This window comes from Martes martes (genome assembly GCF_963455335.1).
Source record: "Martes martes genome assembly, chromosome: 2".
NCBI classification, from domain to species: domain Eukaryota; kingdom Metazoa; phylum Chordata; class Mammalia; order Carnivora; family Mustelidae; genus Martes; species Martes martes.
Window position 1 is genome coordinate 204,353,343 of NC_137889.1, and position 22,763 is coordinate 204,376,105.

Here is a 22,763-nt window from a genome sequence, read left to right on the forward strand (position 1 = left end):
TGATCCACGCTAAGCACTCGCGGTGCCTGGCCAGTGCTCGTTATTAAATGCCTGCTCCGACCCCTTTCTAGAAGATGAATGTCTACACACTCACTCCAGCAGGCCTCTTCCTCAGGGCAGACACACTCACGCCGGTCACTGAGCTGAATTGCTCTGACAGCCCCTCCCCCGGCCGCCCACGACCCCACCCATAAAAGAAGAGAGAGGCGCCACAGCTCCTGGCCGGGAGTGTAAAATATATTGACGGTTATAAAGGGACAACTTGGCGACATTTTCGGTCTGTGGAGAAGGCGTGCAGCCTACACACAGGCTCTGTTTTGGGAAACTATGTCATTAAGTTCTCAAATACGTCTCTGTTTTTGAACATGATGTTTTGTTTTCTTCATTAGCAGTTTACTATTCTACAGTTTCTCCTAGAGTAAATACACAGGATGGCTGTTTGCAGAGCAACGACAGGCTTATTGAGATGTTTAACAAGGTGAACTACTTCACAATTAGATCGACCTTTGAGTTAACAGCAAGATGTGTTCCGTTTGCTTTCCTTCACTGCTACAGTGGAGGGGAGGTGCGGGGCCACATGTTTAGTCACCAACAGACTCCCAAACATAATGAAAAATAACAGTCTGCTCAAAAAAATTAAGTTGTAATTAGGCCATGGGTTTTTTCCAAGACTCTTAAAGTCAGATAATTTAGATTTACAAGAGGGAAAAAATAGGCATGATGGAAAACTAAGTAACAAAACAACTACTGAAAAATACATCTGTAGAACACAGTGGTCAGTTGTAAACAGCTTAGAAGGGCAGAGAAAACAAACAGTCCTTCTGGAACGCAAGCAGTTCAACGACAAAGTCTGCTGCTTTTTTCCTACCATAGTGTGGAGCTTCATTATATTAAATAACTTATATGGGTAAAAAGGAGTTTGCTAACCAGCAGCCAACTCAAAATCTTGCAGGAAGAGGGAGGAGAGGAATTTGAAACGCAGCACACACTAAGGGGAACCGAAGTCCAAGTCAGCGCTGAACCAGTCTCACCCCTCCGGGCAATGCCGTGGAGCTCGAGTCCGGGTCTACAGGGAAGGTTTTCTCCCCTCCCTCCTCTCCCTTTTCCACTTAAGTTAAAGAAACATGGGCTTCCTAAGAGCCAGCCCTCAGCTGGGCAAGTCCCATTAGCAGCAAATGTTCAAGCAAATAAAAAAAAGCACAAACACACACAAAAGAAAGCTCCGTCCAGGTGCAGAGCTGTGATTCACATGGAAATTCCAGAAGATGAATCACCGGCCGTGCCGGTAGAGGGTTCTTTCTCAAGCGTCTTCCGTGAACATCTCCGTCTCCCAGAGTCCGAGTCATCCGTCGGCCGTGGGACGTTCGTCCCCGTGTGCCCGGAGCCGGCCTGCTTGCGGGGACTACGGGACACTCTGCAGAACTAGGTGCGGGAGACGCAGCCCTCGGCGGTCCGTGCGGCTCAGCGGCGGCCACGGTCAGCGCCCGCTCCTCAAACTCTGCCTAAGAGGCTGGACCTGACGAACAAAGACGACAGTGAGAGACGGGATGCGGCGGCGGACTTGGGTCAGGGTTACAGTGTCCCGCCCGGCACCGGTTCCACCTCTCCTAGGCACTGAGATCGATTACGCAGAGTTAGAAAGAGGAAGGAACATTCACGTCTGCACTGGTCTGATCACAGGTGGGCTTACTCGGTAAAGAGAAGCATCTGCACATTCCAGTGCCCACGGAGGGCATTTAAACAGCCAGGGACAAGACAGGTGTCTACCCCCAGGGGGATGTCTGTCATTGCCACTGCTGAGCCTCAGTGATGGCGCCAGCAGGAAAAGCGTCTACGGGGAGTCACCTGATTGCCTTCTACGTTAGAGTGATACAAGTTTCAGGTAGGTACTATCAGCCTAGAACAATTAGCCTTTGTATCTGCTTAACATGTAGCTTCCCAAACAATCATGGCCTATTTTCTTTATCCTCTTGGTGGCTGCTACAATTTGGCCAACACCTGCCGCAACGCGACGTCCTTCCCCAGCGTGGCAGAAGCGCGGGCCCAGCGCTGCAGCGGGCATGGGAGGTCCCGTGCTTGGCCTCGAGGGGCTTACGTTGTCATCGGGGTAAGAAGCAGGGCACTAAAAACCGCCCGTCGGCTGGGAAGGGGGGAAGACGTCTGCCTTGTCTCCATCTGAGGAGATACGGATCAGAGAGGGGAGGCAGTGCAGTGGGGCCAGAGATGACCCAGGATGTGGAAAGGGCGCAGTGAAAGTCTGTTCTTCAAGGCTCCTTAAAAACAATTTCCATGTAGAAACTAGTGTGTCGTACGAAGAACACATCTTCCCTGTGTCTGTCTACATATCTCCCCACACACCGTTCTCTCTCTTTGGGCTGGAGCTGGCCCCTCGGAGAACGCTTACCAGAAGCGTCGCTACTGAGCACGTTTGAGTGGAGCATGACTGCGGGCGGACTCTTGGATTTGTCTCTGAATTTAAGCCAGTACAGGGCACCCTCTTTTTCACTTCCTATTTCTAAACTATCCACTAACCTCTCTGGTCACATTTCAACCAATTGAACATTAACCGTTACTGTATATTGTGTGTCTGGGACACGTAGATATGAGAAGAGGTTGTGTAACTCGGTCTTTAGTTTTTACTGTCAACGCTCTGACTTTCCGAGCCCTTCCAACTAACCACTAACCACGAGGAATACGGCACAAAGAATAACAATCAGAAAAGCCTAGAAAAGACGCATGTGGGAGGCTCGGACTATTTAACGTGTCTGGATCTCACAGGGAATGCCGATGCCAGGTATCATGTAAGTGCAGCCAATTTCCCGGCTTACCAGTTCTTAAAAATCTATAGAAGTCACAAGAGCTAAGCTCTACTCAGGGGCCATATCAACTTCAAGCTCTTAAAAAAAAATAGAAAGGGGAGTAAAAAGAGAAGAAACATGGAAGGCAAAGAACAAGGAGTCAGTCCTTCCTAAAGCTCTCACCCAGCCCTGAGGAGTGCCCCAAATATCCATGAACCCAACAGAGTAATATGAAATTTTAATATAAACATGTCACTGGCAGGCCCACAATTTATGACAGTACACCTGCGCACCAGCCCCGCAGCCTGCTACATTCCCCTGATGCCAGGTGTCGGCCGCACCTTCTTCTCGTTTGTGTCTGGAATACAAGAAACCAATCGTTCACCCATCACCTTGACGTGCTCTAAGGATAACGATTCCACTGTCTCTGGACCTCATCCCTCCTCATTTGCGTCCAAATGAAATCGCACAAAACCAAATATAACTGAGATACCCTGGTTCATGAAATGTGGCCCAGTATCAAGTGTAATGAAGACTCCCAAACGACTCTGGGAAGAAGAGAAACGTGCTTGTCCGCCTGGTACAACAAGGCACATGTTCCCAGAGTCTCTTAGCAGAAATACAAACAGAGCAATTTTGCCTATGGGATTACTGTATCCTGGCTACTTTACTTATTAAAATATCTCAAATGGTTAAAATATACATTTACCTATTACCTATCCTGGTTTTTTTGAAAACGCATTTACTTGAAAATGCCAGTAGATTAACACAATTCTTTAATTTGAAGAGATACTGGATCATGTTTAAAGCCCCAATTCCTGGGGCGCCTGGCGGGCTCAGTCGGTTGAGGGCCCGACCGGATTTCTGCTCAGGTCATGATGTCAGCGTCCTGAGGTCAACCCCTGCATCAGGCTCCGCGCTCCGCTCGGGACTCTCTCTCCTTCTCCCTCTACCCCTCCCCACCTGCTCAAACCAGCGCATCTTCAAAAGATAAAGTCCCAACTTCCTCCTTCTCTCAAACCAAAATGGGGACCAAAATGCGGTCGCCAAGAGAGGGACACACTCAGCCTGACTGAACCAACCGGTACTTGGGTATCTTTTATCTCAGGTCAAATAAAATTTTAGGGTTAGGACTCTTCAGAAACAGTGTGAACTCGTCATCTCTTAGATGAAGGGACCGAGTCGGTTCTCTTTCTACCAGTCACACCGTGGGGTAAGTAACGAGAAAGAAAGGAGAGCAGAGTCACTGCACACGCGACAGCATAAACGAGTGAAAGGCCAAAAAACGGAATGAGGGCAACGAGGGTTTTCAGCCGCAAAGATTCGGGTGACACGAGAAAAGGAACAGAGAGGACTGGAACACACAGGAGGGACGTCCCACAGAAAGCACGTGGCTCTCCTCCAGTAAGTCCGGCGCGGCCCGCCGAGCTGCACGGCGACGAGGAGCGCGGAGCGCGGAGACTCACCTTAAGGATTTCCATCTGTCCTTCTCCACGTGATTTTCAGGTCCTTCGCTCTCGTAGGAGGCCAAGTAGAGCGCTGCGACCAACCAAAGCAAGAGCGCGTGAACGCTGAGGCCTCCCGCGTACCACCCCCCGCCGAGCACCCCGCTGAACCCCGAAGCAAGACTCCGGCCTGTCATCTACGACTGGGCAGCACCCTGGTTTCCGTGAGAACACAGAACATCGCGTGGCCGGACTGACCATCTCAGCAAAACCCAAGCGGCCGGGGCGCCTGGGTGGCTCCGTCGGTGAAGCGACTGCCTTCGGCTCGGGTCATGATCCTGGAGTCCCGGGATCGAGTCCCACATCGGGATCTCTGCTCAGTGGGGAGTCTGCTTCTCCTACTGACCTCTCCCCTCTCATGCTCTCAAATAAATAAATAAAATCTCTCTCAAATAAATAAATAAAATCTTTAAAAACAAACAAACAACCCAAGGGGCCTCTGGGCCAAAAAGGCACTTAATTAACTGAAGTTTATGAGGGGAAACAGCTTCCAAACGCGAGCCACACGATGCTATCACACGCTCACATTCACGTTCTTTATGGGGGGGGGGGTCCTCTCCTGCTAGCCTTGATTTTTAAAAAAGCCTTTCTTAGCTAAAAAGCCAGATTTTCCAGGCCACTTTTTCATTCTTCTATTTTTCTCTTTAGTTTTAAATCAAAAAGAATCCCACTCAAAGATTTAAAATCTTGGTATTAGTCCCATGTGCAGAGGTTATGAACAATCAAGTCCCCTCTGGGATGCGTAACGTTAGTGCGACATGCACTTCAGTCATGACCACAAACACCACCAATCTGCTACGAGAAATTAATAACACCACTGATTTCCAAGTATTAGAATATAAAAGGTTGAAAGAATAAATCCCTAAGTCTTTTATAAACTTTATCTCTCTTCTCATCATTTTTTTTCAATATAGACAATCACTGTTTCTGCCTAAAATTCTTTAACATCTTAACAGGTCAAGATTCCCCGTTACTTCTTCAAATAGCAGCACGTAGCGACTAACTGTTTTTGTTTGTTTTTCACATTACTTTTAATACCAACATGCCGCAAACAGGACACCTTTTTTCTCCAGTGAAGCAAGTCTCAAACAAGGTGGGGAAAAAAGTCCTTCAAAGGACTGTCCCCGTGTGTCCCCAAAGCTCGGCAGCTCTAGGATTACAGAGAACGTTTAAACACAGAAACGATCCGTTTGTGGGTGAAGAGCGAGTGCCTGACCAACACTTTAGGGACACACCACGTGGCTTCCCGCACAACAGAAAACCCTTCGGGCAGATGAGTTCAGAAGACAGGCCTCGTGTTAGTGACGGACCAGAGCAAGGCCTGCTGCACCCGCCCCGCGCCCCGACGGCGGTGGGGATGTGGGGACGGGCGGCTCCTCCCGCAAGGCCACTCACCGTCCTCGCTGAAGACCGGCACCGTGAGCAGATACTGCAGGACCTTCCGGTCCCTCTCAAACGGACACTCCACCTGTGTCCACGTCATGAACTCACTCACTTGTTTGGCCAGTTCCCAAAATTTCTAAGAAAAAAGAAGAGTTGAAAAGCGGTCACGAAAAATCACGAGCCTTCCACGGATGTTTCTTCCCCCTCTGGCTTCGAACCAACTGAACTATGTGATTTTCTTAATCTCATACAAACTAGCTCTAGTTATCTGTGCAGAACACGTAAACATCTACGTACATCCCTCTGGATAATTATTAATAATAACCCTGCAGCTAATCTATTCTACTTGGTACTCAGTAGCGGCATTTCCTTACAAAACAACAGACAGAGAGAAAACTTGGTTCTAGAACTTCAGAAGCTGCTCAGGCGGTCTGGCCGGGAGGGAGTGTGCCGGGGCCGGCCCTCCTCACGCTCGCATCCCGCGGCCTCTCCTTACCTCGAAGTTGACGTGGCCGTTTGGAAGGCGGTTGGCACAGCCCTCGTTGAGGAAGTAAATATCTTTGATTAAAAGACTGAAGAATGGTATCACGATCTAGAGAAAAGAAAAGATTTGGGTTTGCTCGGGCAAAGAGGTATTCAGTCTCTCCTGGGACAGTACGAGGATTCCCGACGGCCATCAGAGCGGACGCACGTAACAGGCAACAATGAAGTAAGACACAGTGTTTCATTCGCCGCCCAGGACGGCACTTTCCTCCCCTGCATAATTTGCTAAAGATGCAAATGCTAATAATAACCAAACCCCAACAGAGACAACAGGCATTAGGAGGTAGATGGCTTCGGGAGCTTTCGCGGTCTTCCCCACAGCAGCGGCGTATCATAAATGTGAAAGTTCTAGTTAGAATCAAGGGAAGAGCTACAAGAACTCTGGCTTTTCGTTTAGCAAGCCCTTAGGTCGAGCGAAATACTAACAGAACCGGTCACTGCAGGTATTTTCAGATTTTAAGACGTGTGACCCACTGCCCACTAGAAATCCGTCCTGCTGTATCCTTTAGACTTACACGTCTTAGATGAATCTCTTTGGAGATGAACACTTTACTCTTGAAGACGTTGCTCAAGATAACGCGAGAGCTCAGGGTTTTAGGTCATGGTTGCTGCAAACTTGCTATTGGGTAACCCTGGCCTTCGGCAGAGAACAAGCAGGCACCTGTTCTCGTGGGAAATCACCTGGGCAGAACCTTGCACAACATGTTGTGAGACGTGTCCAAGCGCGGAGGAATATAAATGTGTCTGTTGGAATTCATGGCTGTTTGAAAAGCAGTAAACCTCCAGTAAGACGTTCCCGCCTCGGGTCTTTGATTTGATGAGGCGGAATTTAATTAACCTAAAATAATCATCTCTAAGAAACTATCTTAAATCCTACGAAGCCCATAGCGAACAAAGAACAAAGCTCAGATACGGTAACTTCCACCTTTTCTCAAATGCCAACAAGTTTTTGCAGATTCTAAGTGTGCTACAGCGCACGCGACACTCCATACACGAGCCTCGGGCCTGTTGCTCACCGAGGAGCAGGTGTTTGACGTTTCTGAAGCCTGTGACTCACGGGGCCCATCCACCCCAGACGAGTGGGAGCCCTGGAAAACACGCATTTGGGCTCACACACAAAAATATGAGGTATCACTTTTTACTTCTAGAGGTAAATTCAGGTGTCCCCCAAAGTCATTTTCAAAAAATGAGACTTGGTTATTTTTTTATTTCATTGGTCACTAGAATGGCCAAAGTGAATCTGTGGTTTTGACAGTGTCTTTGAGTCACTTGTCATCATCGCGATGGTCTGTAGAAGCCTCTCAGCCCAGACGCCCTCATCACCTTCCCCTGCCAAGATCACCGGTTAATCCTCTGTTATTTGAGGACTCAACGGCCGTCGTAACAATGAAAAGGTACGCCCCAGACCTCGCTTCGTTGAAAGGGCACCTCTGATGGGGAAGCCTGGGTTTCGGACCCCGCGGGACCTCGGCTTCCCGTGGCCCCACGGTTTATGGGCAGCGCGAGCCGGGAGTCTACACACGGTGGCCTGCAGCGCCCCCCAGGACCACTCCCTGTGTTGCCAGGGGCCATGCATTTAACATTTTTAAATGGCTGGAAAAATATCAAAACAGTATTTCATGAGCATGAAAATGACAGGAAATTCAACTTGCAGTGGCCCGACAGCCTTACAGGAAAAGAGCCACACTCGCTCACGCATCTACGTGTCGTCTGTGTCCGCGTCCACGCCTGCGCATCACAGCGGAGTAGCCGCATGGCCCACAGAGCCCAAAATACTGGTGACCTGGCCCTGGATGCAAAAAGTCTGCCGACCCTTGATGCAAGCTTAACATACTAAGAAACCTAGTTTCCTCACCTTAAAATGGGAACAACAGTAACCACCTCACTGACTTGTGAGGATTAAATAACACAGGTCCGACCTCAGGTAAGCTCTCCCAAAAGCCAGTGGGGAGAAAGGGGAAAATGTGACCGACGCACCTTTATGTTAACAAGGATGCACCAACACAAGGGGAATGAAGACTCAGTCATAATCAAGATGTGGCACTTGCTTAGTACAAGAGCTTTTAAGCAAGAACTTTAAGCAAGAACTTATTCTCAGCGCTGGGCTGTGAGTCACGTTGAGCGTTCTGTCTCACACGGATATTGTAAACTTCTCATAACCCCATGTCATGTGCCTCCAGCTGAAGCACAGGGCTACACCTTATGGAATATTCACACTCATGGTGCTTCCAAGATGATCCGAGAGAGAGAGAGACAGACTTCACGTATAAGAGAGAGCATCTGGTATTTGTCTGACTTCTTTAACTCAGCATAATATCCTCGAGGCTCATCTGTGTTGTCAGAAATGGCAAGATTTCATCCTTTTTCACGGCTGAGTACTATTCCATTGTGCGCAGCGATCACAACCTCTTTATCCATTCACCCACCGATGGATCTTCAGGTTGTTTTCATATCTTGGCTATTGTAAATCATGCTGCGGTAGACACAGGGGTATGGAGATCTTCTTGTTTTCTTAGGATAAATGTCAAAAGTGGAACTGCTAGGTTGAGCCCTAACTAACGGCATCACTTTTCCAAGAACACAGAAATGTAAGTTACCTCCCTTTACTGCTCTGTTCCTTACACCCACATGCCTCCAGCCTCTAATTTACTCACGGACAGTACTCTTCGTATCTGCAGCCCCTACAACAAACCTGACATAATAAAAATCAGGAGATGATAAGGGCTTTGGCTTCCCATGCACTAAGGTAGATGTATGGGTTACCAAGAGGAGGGGGCAAAAGCTCTGGTTTCTGGGAGGTTTTTGGAGGTCCTGCCAAGGATGCCTTTAGTGGGAGAACTTCTCAAGTAATAATGTTTTCTAATTCACTTTCAAAACATTCTTTTTTTTAGATTTTATTTAAGTAATCTCTGCCCACAATGTGGGGTGCAAACCCACAACCCCGAGATCGAGAGCCCTATGCATGCTTCACCAACTGAACCAGCCAGGCACCCTCTTTCAAAATATTCTTAATTCAGAGACTTAGCAAATATGCTTTAGAGACACGATCGGTTTCATGCCTAGAAATGCATGCTGTTGAGCGGGAACTAGTTCCCACAAACACGAATGGAATGGTAAAAGGATTTAAAACCATGTAATCGTATGGGAAATGGCTAAAAACCTGGAGGCAGGAGTACCCATAGGAAAAGTAGCTATTTAAAGATCATTTAAGGGCCTCCGTGCAGAAGACAGAATTGATTTGTTCTAGGATATGGTGCCTAGAGATGTGCCACCGTGGTCACATAAACTTACAATCTGAAAGAATATTAAAGATGCTATTACGTGAACCGTGTTGGTAGGAAGATTTATAAATTACTTGGGAATAAAGAGAGTTTCTCCTCACTTCAAAAAAGGAAAAATAAACCCCAACCCTTCTGAATAAAAGATGTGCTTTACCCAGAAATGTTCTCATTCATAGCCTTTGAGACCAATTGTGAAAAAGCAATGGCATCTTTTTTTTATGGTGGTGATTTCGTTTGTTTTACGAACGAGAGAGTACAATTCATACTCCCACACAGAACTGGTTTAAAAGGACAGCAAAACTACAGCGGGCAGAGTTTATTAACTGATTAAAGAGTAAATACTTTGGACCGTTCTCTGGAAAAAGCTGTTGGAGTCCCAGAAGTCTAGTCTCTCTGGGGGTGGACTGCAGAGTGACTTCGGCCGGGCCTGCGGGAGGCGGGACCGCTAGGCTCCCGGCTCTCCTGGAGGGTCCCGCAGAGACAGCCTCGCACCCCACTGCGGGGCATGAGAGGATACACCCGCCATGTGCTGACTTCCTAAAGCCGAAGCAACTTCTGCTTAGACTTTTTCTCGGTCTTGTCACAGGACTGCTGAGACTTGAGCAAGTAAAACTTAACAGCGGGTATACTCCGTCCGGCTCAGTTGAGGCCGTTTTCCCTCCTTCATGTCCTCTCTGACCTTGTCTCTTCAAAAAACTGAATTATTGGGTTCCCAGCATCTGTCAAATGTTATCAAGACTGATACTCTGGACTTTGTGGAGAAGCAGTTCAACCTTTTCAAAAGGCATTTCCTCAGGGCACCTGGGTGTCTCAGTGGGTTAAAGCCTCTGCCTCTGGCTCAGGTCATGATCTCAGGGTCCTGGGATTGAGCCCCGCATCGGGCTCTCTGTTCAGCGGGGAGCCCGCTTCCCCTCTCTCTCTGCCTGCCTCTCTGCCTACTTGTGATCTCTGTCTGTCCAATAAATAAATTAAAAAAAAAAAGGCGTTTCCTCATGTGATTTATTTTTGTTCTAGATTACTGAGGCTGGAGCTTTTTTGCAGAAGGGACTGAGACACCCTGCAATGTTTTTCACCATATTTCTAAAAATTTGCTGACGATACAGTTTAACTTAAAAGGTGGACAGAATCTAAGCGAAACATACTTTCATCAAACAACCTTGTCAGCCCGTTTACCGTAAGCAGGTACCGACTTCACAAATGACACAATCTCTAAGTGTCAAAATGACTGTTCCTTTCCACCTAAGAAATAGGACACGAACATGGGCCGAGAAAGGACCCGCAGAGCCGAGCGTATGACAGAGCCAGGACTGTGTGAAACTGTTTAAGGGGCGAGTAGACAGAGTGCGGACCATTAGTCTCTCCGACATCATCCCCGCACTTCCTCTGCCGCCCACACACCCACCTAGTCACAGCAGGCCTAATGCTACAGCAACCAACGTCCTTCCTGAAAATAAATGGCTTAGCCATGGGAGGTAAGTTAATTCTTGTAAGAAGAAAGGTTATACTCAATCAGCTACCTTGTGCCAAGCTGAAATGTCTGTTTTCCATTAAATCAAATTACTCTAATGTTAGCAGTCATCTTAACACATGACCTCATTTATTGCTTGAAAAACAACTAAGACATGGAACAAAACAATTATTTAAATAATGCAGTAACAGCACAGTACTGTCCATTTATAACGGATACTAACTCGGTACTTTCCTCTGGCATTCCCCTTCTCTACGTGGCAAGGCGCAAACCCTTCTCTCCTGGATCTGAAGCTCGGGCAGGAGTTCATGGTGCATTTTAATGCCACACGTGGTAACTGACATGAATACAACTCCTTTAGGCACGTACCTTCTCTCGGCTGCTGTGAGCCGTTAAAGACCTTTGCGCTGCCCCACGAAGAGCTGTTCGGTAATTGTAGAAATTACTGGAAGGGTCCATCTGATGCTGTCCACAAACGAGAGACGAGTATTAATCCTTTACTTCCCACCGGCACAAAGTCGGCAAGACCATACTTTGAACCCTACATAACAAATTGCAGTAGGCGAGGGGGGCCCGGGGAGCGTCGTGGGTTAAGTGCCCACGCTTGGTTCCAGCTCAGGCCCTGACCTCAGAGTCATGAGATCGAGCCTGATCAGGGCTCCAAGCTCCACATGGAATCTCCTTGCATTTCTCTCTCCCTCTCTCTCCTCCCCACCCCTATTATCTCTCTCTTTCTAAAATAAATAAATAGATCTTTAAAAAAAATTGCAGTAGGTGAGACAACTCATTAAGGATAGGAATGACCCCCTCATACACATGCAGGCGTAAAACCCATCAGAACACAAATGTTTTCTTTGCTGAGATTTGATTCATTTACATAAGCTGATGTCGGCTTCCACAAGGTCAAACCTAGACCAAATTCTTTCCAGGTTCCCCTTGGAGATTAGACTTAAAACTGATAACAGAGAACCAGAAGCCAGCATAGGAAACCATTTCCAGGTTTCACTCGAATGTTAACGGACCAGTTGCCAGTTGGCCGTGCGGAGTGACCCAACCCTTTGTTGTGAACTTGTTCTTTGCATGTGGTAACAAATCGCTCACAGGTAACCGAAGTGTACCGTCTTTTCAGAAGGAGAAGACATTAGACAATATGAATAAAGGCATAATGCAATGCATCAGTGCTGCTTCCCAATTTGGAGAAAACTTAGGAAAGGACATTTTTTTATTATCTCTAAAGACCACTGATTCAAAGCACCAACATGCCAAGGTGATAACGACATTAGTATGATCCAAACACAAATGCCTTCATGGACAACTCTTACTATCCTCCAAATTACCCTGCAGAGCCTTTGCGCAGCTTAGCTAAATGTGCTGAAAGATGGCAAGTGAGTATTTCTAGAGGGATGGGAACTCTTCCCCTGGGACACCGCAAATACAGGACGTCAGCCGGCCCCGAGGCAGAACTCCCAGTCGCTCAGGATCCGGACTCCATCCTGGCAAACAACAGGATGTAACTGACAGGTCGCTCTTTCTTCAGTCGCTTCGCCCCAAGGTGGACCCTCTGTCTATGAAAGGGCCGGGCTACAACCCGATCTCTCCTCCTCTCTGCCAGTTCTAACCCCCTTCCCTTCCCTGCATCTGTAAGGAGAGACGGGCTTTCTTCCCTGTAGGACGCCCTGATCGAGGGCAAAGCTCACACAGAAGAATCTCACTTTCTGGCTGTAAAATGTTAACAGCAAGGCTCCGACTCCACGTACCTCAAGAACATCAAACTTCGCAGTCTTCACTTTAGCCCACGTTTTTTTCAGTCGAGACACCGGGCTCATGTTCATGCCGGCTTCCCATTCGAAATGGAGTGGAGACGGGAGACAAAGTTGAAACAGACAAGTAAGAGAAGTCATTCGAAATTATGCTCCAAAAAAGTGTTCATTACTACGTGCAAGTTAACTTGATAAAAAAAAAAAACACCCGCCAGTTTTCCACAGTAGAAATACCGTCTCATACCCCACCAGTAATACATGAGACCTCCTCTTCCTCCTCGTCTTCACCAATACCTGGTTCACCCAGTCCTTTTTTTTTGTTTTTTAAAGATTTTATTTATTTATTTGACAGAGAGAGAGAGATCACAAGTAGGCAGAGAGGCAGAAAGAGAGAAAGGGGTGGGGGGAAGCAGGGTCCCCGCTGAGCAGAGAGCCTGATGCAGGACTCGATCCCAGGACCCTGAGACCATGACCTGAGCTGAAGGCAAAGGCTTAACCCCCTGAGCCACCCAGGCGCCCCTCACCCAGTCCTTTTAATTTCAGTCATTTCAAAGTGTGAAATGGTTTTCCACTGTGATTTTAATTTGTATTTCTCTGATGACTAATAATATGGAGCACATTTTTATATATTATTATCTATAATGTAACAGTAAGTACACAAAGCAAACTTTTGTGACATATCTAAGTATCTGCCCTGTTTTTCACTGGGTTATTTGTGTCCCTGTTGACTCACAGGGTTCTTTACAGAGTCTGGATGCAAGTTCTTTTTCAGCTCTCATGTATTACAGATACTTTCTCCCACGACATGGTGTGTGTGTCTTGACATTTTCTTAGTGGTATAAGGGGGAAAATAGTGAACGTCTACTGCCTAGACTGTGGACTTTCGGGTCCCTGATTTACACCGTCTTTCTGTTCACTATTTTCAAGAAGTAAACCAGATAAAAAGCCAAAATGTGGTATTTTTAGCGGGAAAACAAGGAAAATCATGTTGAAAAGAAAATGGAATACAGAACTGGTGAGGGGATCAAAAGCACTGAATCACATCTGGTAGATTCTCCAACTTCAAACTGACTCTGACTCTAGAGGGTCCGGTAGATATTCAACTATTTATTGACTACCTAAAATGCGTAGGATAAACATATGATTTATCCTATAAATAGGGTATTTTCAAATGAAAGAATCACTATCAATAATTGTGGCATGACCCGGGCACTATGTTTACAGGATGAATGAAAAGAAACACGGTCACTGGTGTTAAGATCCCCATGTTACAAAGAAGGTGCAAAGTTCATCCACCAGAGTAACACGGGGTTGCAGGTGGTGAGTCCTAGGAGCGTGGACAGTACAAGATCCCGTCTCTCAGACCACCCTCCGGTCCATGCTGCTAACGTCGTACCGCGCAGTCTCAGATCATACATTTTATCATGCTTGACACACAAGCTACCCGAACACTTTCTAAATCCTCCATTCAGATGAATCTCTCCCTCATGAGCTTCTATCGGTAAATATTTGGGTGAGGACAAACTGACTGTACTCTGTGAAGTCACACACGTCAAACAGAGTGTGCGCACTTGTACGATGCTGATATTTAAAGCATTCGGAACATTCTAGAACAACTCAGGGTTCAAAAGTAGAGTTTTCATTAATGAAACTATACTATGTGTGCATTTTAGTGGACACACTTCCCAGGACCTCACAAGGGAAGGACCCGTGTCTTCCAGAAAACACTCACAGATTATGGCCATCAGGGAATTGAAGTTGCCGATGTTGAAACACTCCCGAGCTACGTCAATGAAATACTCGATCATCCTTGCCCGGTGCTTCTTCTTCACGGGCTGTACAGAGACGGGGGAGAAAAGGAGGGCAGTGATCCAACACATGGACCCAACAGATGTAAAATAAATATGAAAAGAATAATAGGGAGAGTGAGGAGAAAGGGAAAACTCGTTTTCTCACCATGCAGATCTCGGTGGCAACCAGGTAGCTGAGCCGGTTGAACCATTCCACATACGCCTCCAAGTTCCGGGTCTTCTTCCGTTCACTGTAGCAGCTCTAGAGAGAGCAAAGCGAGCAGATGAGTTGGAGACCAAGAAAAAAGAGTGCACTGGGCCCTCGTTTCCGCCACACATGGGCCTTTATTCCAGTTTAAGGAGCAAGCAGCCTTCCAAGACAAGGGGATAGGGAAGAGGGAGAGAAAATCACTAACATTCTGGACCCTTCACAGAAATACCACAGTCTCTTCCTACGGTCCAGGGAAACCCATAAGATCTAGCCAGAGAGGTACTCTGATGTGTTCAAAGTGGGGCCCTTCCCTCTCCAGAAACGAAGTCACTCTCGGTGGGAACTGTCTTCCGAAGCACAACTCAAAGGGGTTTTGGCTGCGTTCCAAAGCAACCTGGACTGACGAGTGGTGTGGGAGTGCCAGCTGCTAGCGACATGGCGAGGAGAGGCTGAGAGCAGGGGACTAGGATATTTTCTCTTAAATGCAGTCTAGGACAAAATTCCGGAGCATCATGTAGCAAGAAACTAAACATCTTCCAAGCTAGGTAAATGGGAGTCTGGGCCGTCACGGTCCTTAGGAAGGTGAACGGCACATTACTTAAAAGCGAAAGGAGTTCAGCTCATCTTGGCGCTCAAGGCCAAGCCTGAACAGGGTAATTACACACCCCTCTTTCCTTCCTTCCAAAAAAATCTAACAAACAAAAAAAAGTCCACTAGCCTCCTACTGCAAAGCCTAATCCTTGCTTCCTGTGCTGAGGGAAGCTATTCTAAGGCCGGAAAACAGCTGTTACCCCTAAGTTCCAAAGGGGGTTTTCACTAGTGGATGATCCAGTCTTTGCCTCGAGATGCTTCTGGGGGCCACTGGGGAAACATTTCTTATGTGTGTTCACCGATCTTACATCCATGCGTGTTACTTGCTTTACATGTGGCTCACTCAGGCAACGAGTCTGTCACGAGCAGCAAAAACCAGCAGCCAAGTGGCAGAGACCCCTACGCGGCACACTGCATGTGTGTCCTGTCTTTCCCGCCCCTGTGACTGCTGAGTCACCAGCCGAGCCTTCCCTGGTATTTTTTCTGACTTAATCTGCTAAAACCATTACGCCTTTATCTCTGACCTTCATCACTGCAAATCCTGTGTCTACTTGCTTATTAAATTTCCCAGTAAGGAGGAAGAAGAGGCTAGGGTTTGTGATAGGGTAAGAATATGGTGACGGTGCTTGAAGACCAGGATTAAGAAAAACGCAACGAATCAGATGTGTCTAATGAAAAAGAAACCCTTCTGATTGTAAAGCCTAAGACAAAATAATTCCAATTTCTGTCTCTTGCATCTACTATCACAGACTAAGAAGTCCCATTTCCAGTTTCAGAGCTGACCTCCAGGTAGACCGATTACCTTGTCATTGTCCAAAGGGTCCTTCTGTACAAATGCCTGAACAAATTCTTCTGGCCCAATATAATTGAGCCTTTCCTGAAACACCAAACCAGCAGATCAGCATTAGTAAAGAAAACGAGAAGAAATGGACCGTTAACTCCTTCTGTTGACTTCTGGCATGGCCTCCTCTTTTTATGCAGCTTCTAAAATGAGCCTTCAACCCTAAATACTGTCATCATCTTCGAGATCTGAGCAGAGGCAACTTTCTGCCGAAGTCAGTGCCACACGACACAGTGAAAGGCAAGTCATGGAAAGTGGAGGGCGAAGATGAGGGAGGTCGGTCCATCTGCCCTTCAGTCTTGCTAGTGTTTAAGTGAATCTCCCAGGGCGCCTGGGCGGCTCAGTCGGTTAAGCGTCTGCCTTTAGCTTGGGTTCTGATCCCTGTGTCCTGGGATTGAGCCCCATGTCAGGCTCCCTGCTCAGCGGGGAGCCTGCTTCTCCCTCTCCCTCTGTGCTCTCACTCTCAAATAATAAATAAATCTTAAAAAAATAATAATAATAAAGTGAATTCCCAGAATGTCAAAAATATTCATGTTCAAGGTCTAAGCAAAACATATCCCAGCTACCGCCCATAGCACTGCCCATTTGGGTCACGCTAACAGAGTCTCCCGAGATGTGACTGCTGACAACGCGTGCGGTTGCCACAGCAGACGGTGACAAGGACCTTACCAGCTCGATGTGAGTCAGCTGCTGAGCCAGAGTGTAAGGGTCACTGCAGACGGTAATGATGTCCCTCTGAATGGACTGTGGCTTGGTCTTGAGAACCGTGAGCCGATCCGTGGACGTGGAGCTGATTTTCGCCAGGACTTCCTCGTACTGGCTGAGCGTGGCCAGTTTGCGGATCAGACCCTGAATCATCTGCTGGACATTCTTCCTGTATGTCTGCCGGGGATAAGCGCAGGATGACGCTCACTCTGCGTGTGGACCTCCCCCCGCAGGCAGACTCAGGCCCGTGTTCCCGGGCACTGGAGAAGCCGCGGGCACTTACAGGACCACCAAGCCCAGCTCCTAGGGTCCAAGAGGGACATGTCGCCCAGAAGGGGCCTTTTCGGACCTGGAAAGTGAGCTCTTTGCTCAGGCTGCTCTGAGAGGACGATTCAGGCTGAGCCAGGAAAACCCACACTTTGGTGAGTTACTGCACAGAACTACGTGCTCCCTGGGCCGGCACAGGAGTGCCCCGCTCCCCCCGCGCAGGCTAAAGCACGCTGATCTCCGCTCGGAGCAGCCTCTTCCTAAGGCTTTCCCGCTGGGCCACCTTCTTGATCTCCCTGCGCCTCTCGCGCCCGGTCTCGGTCGTCTATAAGCGATGCCAGCCAGACAGAAAATACCACCATCACCACTTCCCCCCGCCCCCGCCCGCACCCCCCCTCTGGACTTGCACAGAGGACGCGGCTGGCGCCAGGAGGCAGCGGATGTTCATTGCTGGCACCTGACCTCCACGTGACTCACGTCCATTTCTCTCGCACCCGTGAGTCAGTGCGAATGTTCGTGACCAGCCAGGCTCCCCCACGTGTCGGTCCTCCCCGGGATGCTCTCTCAGCTGCTGCACTGCGCGACAGCCGCAACCCTTAAGACCAATCGGTTTCCAAAGCAACTCACGTATTTGAGACAAATGTCAGTCTCTTGACTTTTTAGAGCATTCGTTAAGTCAAAGAAATAACTTCACAATCAATCCATCCCCAGGGGCCTGTTATCACGACAGAAGCTACGGCGTTCTCTTCTTCTGCCTCGTCTCGCCCCAGACTGCCGAGCAAACGACCACCCACCCCTGTAGGTAAGTGAGCTGAGAAAGGCCCCCACGCTAACCCGGCCCTTAGGTCAACACCTCCGAGGAGGGCCATCCCAGGGAACTGAGACGTGGAAAGGCCTATGGTTACTCTCCTCTGCTTAGTCAGACCCTTTTTAAAAGGTGTTACCCACTATTACTTTCTGAGATTAATTGTTTGGAAACTGAATGGCATCTCACCTACAAGTACAAGAGCCCTATCATGTTACAGAGGTAACCCGGTGCACCGGAGCAAATTACAGAAACTCACATGGACAGATATCTGCATACTTAACGGAAATCCCAAATGCATCTGGAAATGACTGATTCTTACTTAGTCAAGGCAAAAGCGGCTCCCCAGCCTTCCTTTTCTTTTCTTTGTCTCTACTTGTCTGGAGTATATTCTACTTAGTTCTTAAACTGGCCCATTACATCACCTCTTTTTTCCCTCTGTTATTCACAGACCACCCTAAATCACTAATGAAATACCTAAGTGCTTAAAAAGTTGAGCCTTCAAAAAACCTACCTTTCACCCAGCATTAACGTTATCAATTTAGAAGATGCTATCTATTTGGTAATATGCTTGTCCCTCAAAGAAAATGTCTTTTTCTTTGGAAATTGAAGGAGCTCTAGACTGAATTAAGGGCTAATTAAATCCCTCATGGTGGGGTGAAGCCGGGGATAGGGGATGCGCAAAACGGGTGAGGCTGGTCAAAAGGTACAAACTTCTAATTATAAAATAATTAAGTCCTGGGGACGTAATTACAGGGACTATAGTTAATAATACTGTATTGCATCTTTGAAACTTGCTAAGAGAATGGATCTTAAAGTTCTCATCACAGGGGAAAAAAATTCTGCAACTGTGTAGTGATGGATGTTAGTAAGACTTACTGTGATCACTTCACAATATACGCAAATATCAAATCATTAAGTTGTACACCTGAAACTAATACACTGTTATATGTTAATTACACCTCAGTAACAACAATAAATAAAAATAAAACAAAATAAAAGAAATCCCTCGTCCCCATCTCCCTCGCTCTTCTGCTTTCATCATTTTGAGTTACATTAAAAATCTGTGAACTTAAAATGGTTTCTTCAGTCCCCTGTCCCGAATGTCCTACCTAACATTCCCGGGTGATTGTGGTATGTAGCAAAGTATCAGGTTCTATGCTCTACTGGCATATCTGGTGAAAGATTCTTTTTTTTATTTTTTTTTTAGATTATTAACTAGTTTTATTTTTACTTATTTATTTAACTTAATTTCTTTTCAGTGTTCCAAGATTCATTGTTTATGCACCACCCCGAGTGCTCCATGCAATCCGTGCCTCACTAATACCCACCACCAGGCTCACCCAACCCCCTACCCCCCGCCCCTCCAAAACCCTCAGTTTGTTTCTGAGAGTCCACAGTCTCTTATTCTACACTTTAAAGTATACTTTTTTAAGGGAAGTGGTTGAGGGATGTACAAAGATTCAGCTAGTGAGCAAAAAGCAACAAGCTATAAGGGGAAGATGTATACAAGAGGGTGTAGGGTAAAGCTATTCAAATAATGAAGAACTAGTGTGTGTGTGTGTGAGAGAGAGAGAGACACACACACACAGACAAAGAGACACACAGAGAAAGAGCGTACGCGTGTATGACCTCTTTTAAGTTTCCTGCTGCCACTTGAGTCCATTCCAAGCTTTGTGTTGTTAGGCATGCTTCCTTACTGAGTCATGAATTGCTAAATATGCACTTATTCTTTTTTATAACTTCCAATGCCAGTGACAGTAATTACCTGGCAAATAAAGATAGAAGAAAGACCAGCCCCTTAAGGAAGAGAAAACTGAACTCTCCCCGCTGCAGTCACTTGTCACGTAATTCAGTCATTAGCTCCATTTCATGTTTCTTGTGGGCAAGTCCTAATAAACCACTTCATTTGGGGCAAATCCCCAGGGGGGAAACACATTAAGCCAAATTATGCACAACTGTCCCAGCAGATTCAGCAGAACCCGACAAAATCAGACACAGGGCGCACCTGGAGTCACTGGCTGCCAAAAATTCCCTAAAGTCTCGGGCAAGAAGCAACAAGTCTCCAGCCAAGCCCGCGCTCCTTCCTGCGGAGGGAAGCATGTGTTTTCCTCTTCCAGTAACTGCACAGTTCGCTCCTTCATTCACGCACAGGCTACTGAGCACCTACGCGATGCCGGGCACTGAGCTAGGAGTTAGGGACGCTACGACGAACAGAGAGGGCACCAGGAGTTGGTGGGGGGGGGGGGGGAGGTGGAGAACAAATCGTAAAAAAAAGCAAGTAATTCCTGGCCACAGGGTGCTCTGACGGAAACGGTGGTGAAAGCCACCAGTGAGGGTGTTGCAGGGGGACTGTGGTTGGGGTGGTGAGGGAAGGCGTCTCTCTGAGGAAAGCATCCACCACACAATCTTAGAGCTGACGCGGGCGTTAACACAGCACAGTTGCCTCCTCGGTTTGCAGGAACAGAGAAGACACAAGGAATCTGGGGGACCTGCCGAAGCCCACTCAGATCGACCAGATGCCAACAGTGGCCGATTCCGAAAACAGGACTGAAGGAGCCAAAGGAACGGCCTCTCCCTATGAACCCAACCTGACCAAGGCAGGGGACGCGCGGCTGCTCAAGCCCTGGGTGGATCTATTCCTTGGTGCGACCTGGCTTACTTCTGTTTCCTCTTCTCTCCCTCAAAACCATCTGACAATCTCAAGGTTTATCAAGGATTTGCTATTAACGGAGGAGTGCTCAGAGGAAGCCGGTTCGAAGGTCCTGGGGCCCTCCGACTTCCTGCCAACACTCGAGGGGCTGGAGCCTGACCCAGAAAACCAGACGGGATCCAACCGGACTGACACAGATAGACGTGATCTCCCTCATTGACCACCACCACACGACAAACAAAAGGCCACCCATCAGACACTTTCAGGACGCTAACTCTTTATCTGTAAAAGATTTTTCAGGTGTTCCTTTGGAAAGGATCAAGTGACCATTCCTACCTTTTAAAGAAGGCAACGGGGGAAGGTCAGTTGACTGACCTATCAAGTGAGGCACCTAAAGTACAACTTAACTAAATGTGGTCCCGGCTGACTCCAGACTCGGACTTCAACAAGAAAAAGTCCCTACGATGCCACTCATCTTTTGAGCATCTTGTCCTAACCTGAGTTCACTGAACCAGGACTGACGCTGCCAAGCAACCCAACAGGCCCTCTCATGTAAGATCGACTAGAAAACCGCCCTGGCACCGAACTTCTGCCTTTGTGCATGGCGGACCCACCAACTCATCCCTGGCTGGAACCCATCACAGTAAAACCGGCAAAATAATTTTAACAGTCATAACTTGCAAAACGACTCAGGAACCCACTCACACTCAGCCTTACAGATAAATCACAGCCGTCTTGATCACCAGGGTTCAGTACAACGTCACGTGGGGGCAGCAGAAGGGTTAAATCCAGTCTTATGAGGACATAACTGCAGGCGAGTGAGGTTTGTCAAGGGCAAATCTGAAATAATTTTTTAAGGTGGGGGGAATGGTCTTAAAGTAGATTCACCAGAAGCAGACACAACAGAGAGGGCATCTTGTGACCGATCTTTGCAGCGCAGCGCTGGGGCAGTGCGTTCTCAAGAAGGTCATTCCAAAGGGAAAATGCATTTCAAGACGAACGAAACAAGACATCTCTCCAGCGGCAAAACGCTCTGTCCGTCTTTCCCTGCGTGGAAGGGCTGTATCTGCGCCCAAGGGCTCTGCCCCCGGGAGCTCACTGGCCGCACGGGAGCTACAAAGACACCCTTGCCCAACAAGCCTCAGCACAAAACACCAGGCCTCCAGGCCTCCTTCAGAGAGGATCACCCTGCTTGATTTTAACAGCTAGTTAGCTCTTGTCCAAGGCTTGGTGCAGGGAAGTGCTATTTATGACATAGTATCCAAGAGACTCATTTCTTTTCTCCACCTACCCTACGTACCAGCCTTGAACCAACTTCTGGCCGCCAGAAGACTTGGATCTTTTCCTCTTTGTCTTCTCCTCTCCAGAAGAATGACCTCTGCTAATGACACAGCGATCGTACAGCCTCGGTTTTTTATCAAGGAGCATTTGTTATAAAACCTACATGGAGGGGGCGCCTGGGTGGCTCGGTGGGTTAAAGCCTCTGCCTTCGGCTCAGGTCATGATCCCAGGGTCCTGGGATCGAGCCCCGCATCAGGCTCTCTGCTCAGCAGGGAGCCTGCTTCCTCCTCTCTCTCTGCCTGCCTCTCTGCCTACTTGTGATCTCTGTCTGTCAAATAAATAAATAAAATCTTTAAAAAAAAAAAAAAAAGGGACACCTGGGTGGCTCAGTTGGTTAAGCGGCTGCCTTCGGCTCAGGTCATGATCCCAGCGTCCTGGGATCGAGTCCCACATCGGGCTCCTTGCTCGGCAGGGAGCCTGCTTCTCCCTCTGCCTCTGCCTCCCACTCTGTCTGCCTGTGCTCGCTCTCTCTCTCTAACAAATAAATAAATTAAAAAAAAATTAAAAAAACAAAAACAAACAAACAAACAAAAAACCTACACGGAGCAGTCTCCCTGATCTCATTCTGTGCCCCCTAGATAAAGTCCTCCATAAGAAAGTTCTTAAAATTTCATTTAATTTAATGCCCTGAAGAACTAGTAGGCTCTCTTTCCTGATGGTGAGAATCCCATAACCAACTGTATCTCTCTTTTATCCGAAGTTGACGCCGAAACCGCAGCCGTCCTGTCCTGCTAGTCTGCTTCCAGACCCTGTGTTTTCTCCTTCCGTGGTTACAAAGTGTCTATTTCTGATGTATCAACACACAACTTGTCATCTGTTAA

At 47.6% G+C, this 22,763-nt stretch overlaps 1 protein-coding gene across 2 annotated transcripts in view; it reads right to left on the reverse strand.

The window, feature by feature from the left end:
* Window positions 1-216: 216 nt before the first annotated feature.
* The window catches only part of RASGEF1B (RasGEF domain family member 1B), a 37,572-nt gene continuing 15,025 nt past the window's right edge, over window positions 217-22,763 (reverse strand). For both annotated transcript variants that reach the window (XM_080796103.1, XM_080796104.1), the window contains 10 exons: window positions 16,841-17,053; window positions 16,133-16,207; window positions 14,695-14,790; window positions 14,471-14,573; window positions 12,736-12,815; window positions 11,348-11,443; window positions 6,183-6,278; window positions 5,699-5,822; window positions 4,265-4,337; window positions 217-1,516 (listed from right to left, as the gene is read on the reverse strand). In XM_080796103.1, the coding sequence (XP_080652229.1) occupies window positions 1,492-1,516; window positions 4,265-4,337; window positions 5,699-5,822; window positions 6,183-6,278; window positions 11,348-11,443; window positions 12,736-12,815; window positions 14,471-14,573; window positions 14,695-14,790; window positions 16,133-16,207; window positions 16,841-17,053 (981 nt within the window). In that variant the 3' untranslated portion in view covers window positions 217-1,491. The remainder of the gene's footprint in view (window positions 1,517-4,264; window positions 4,338-5,698; window positions 5,823-6,182; window positions 6,279-11,347; window positions 11,444-12,735; window positions 12,816-14,470; window positions 14,574-14,694; window positions 14,791-16,132; window positions 16,208-16,840; window positions 17,054-22,763) is intronic.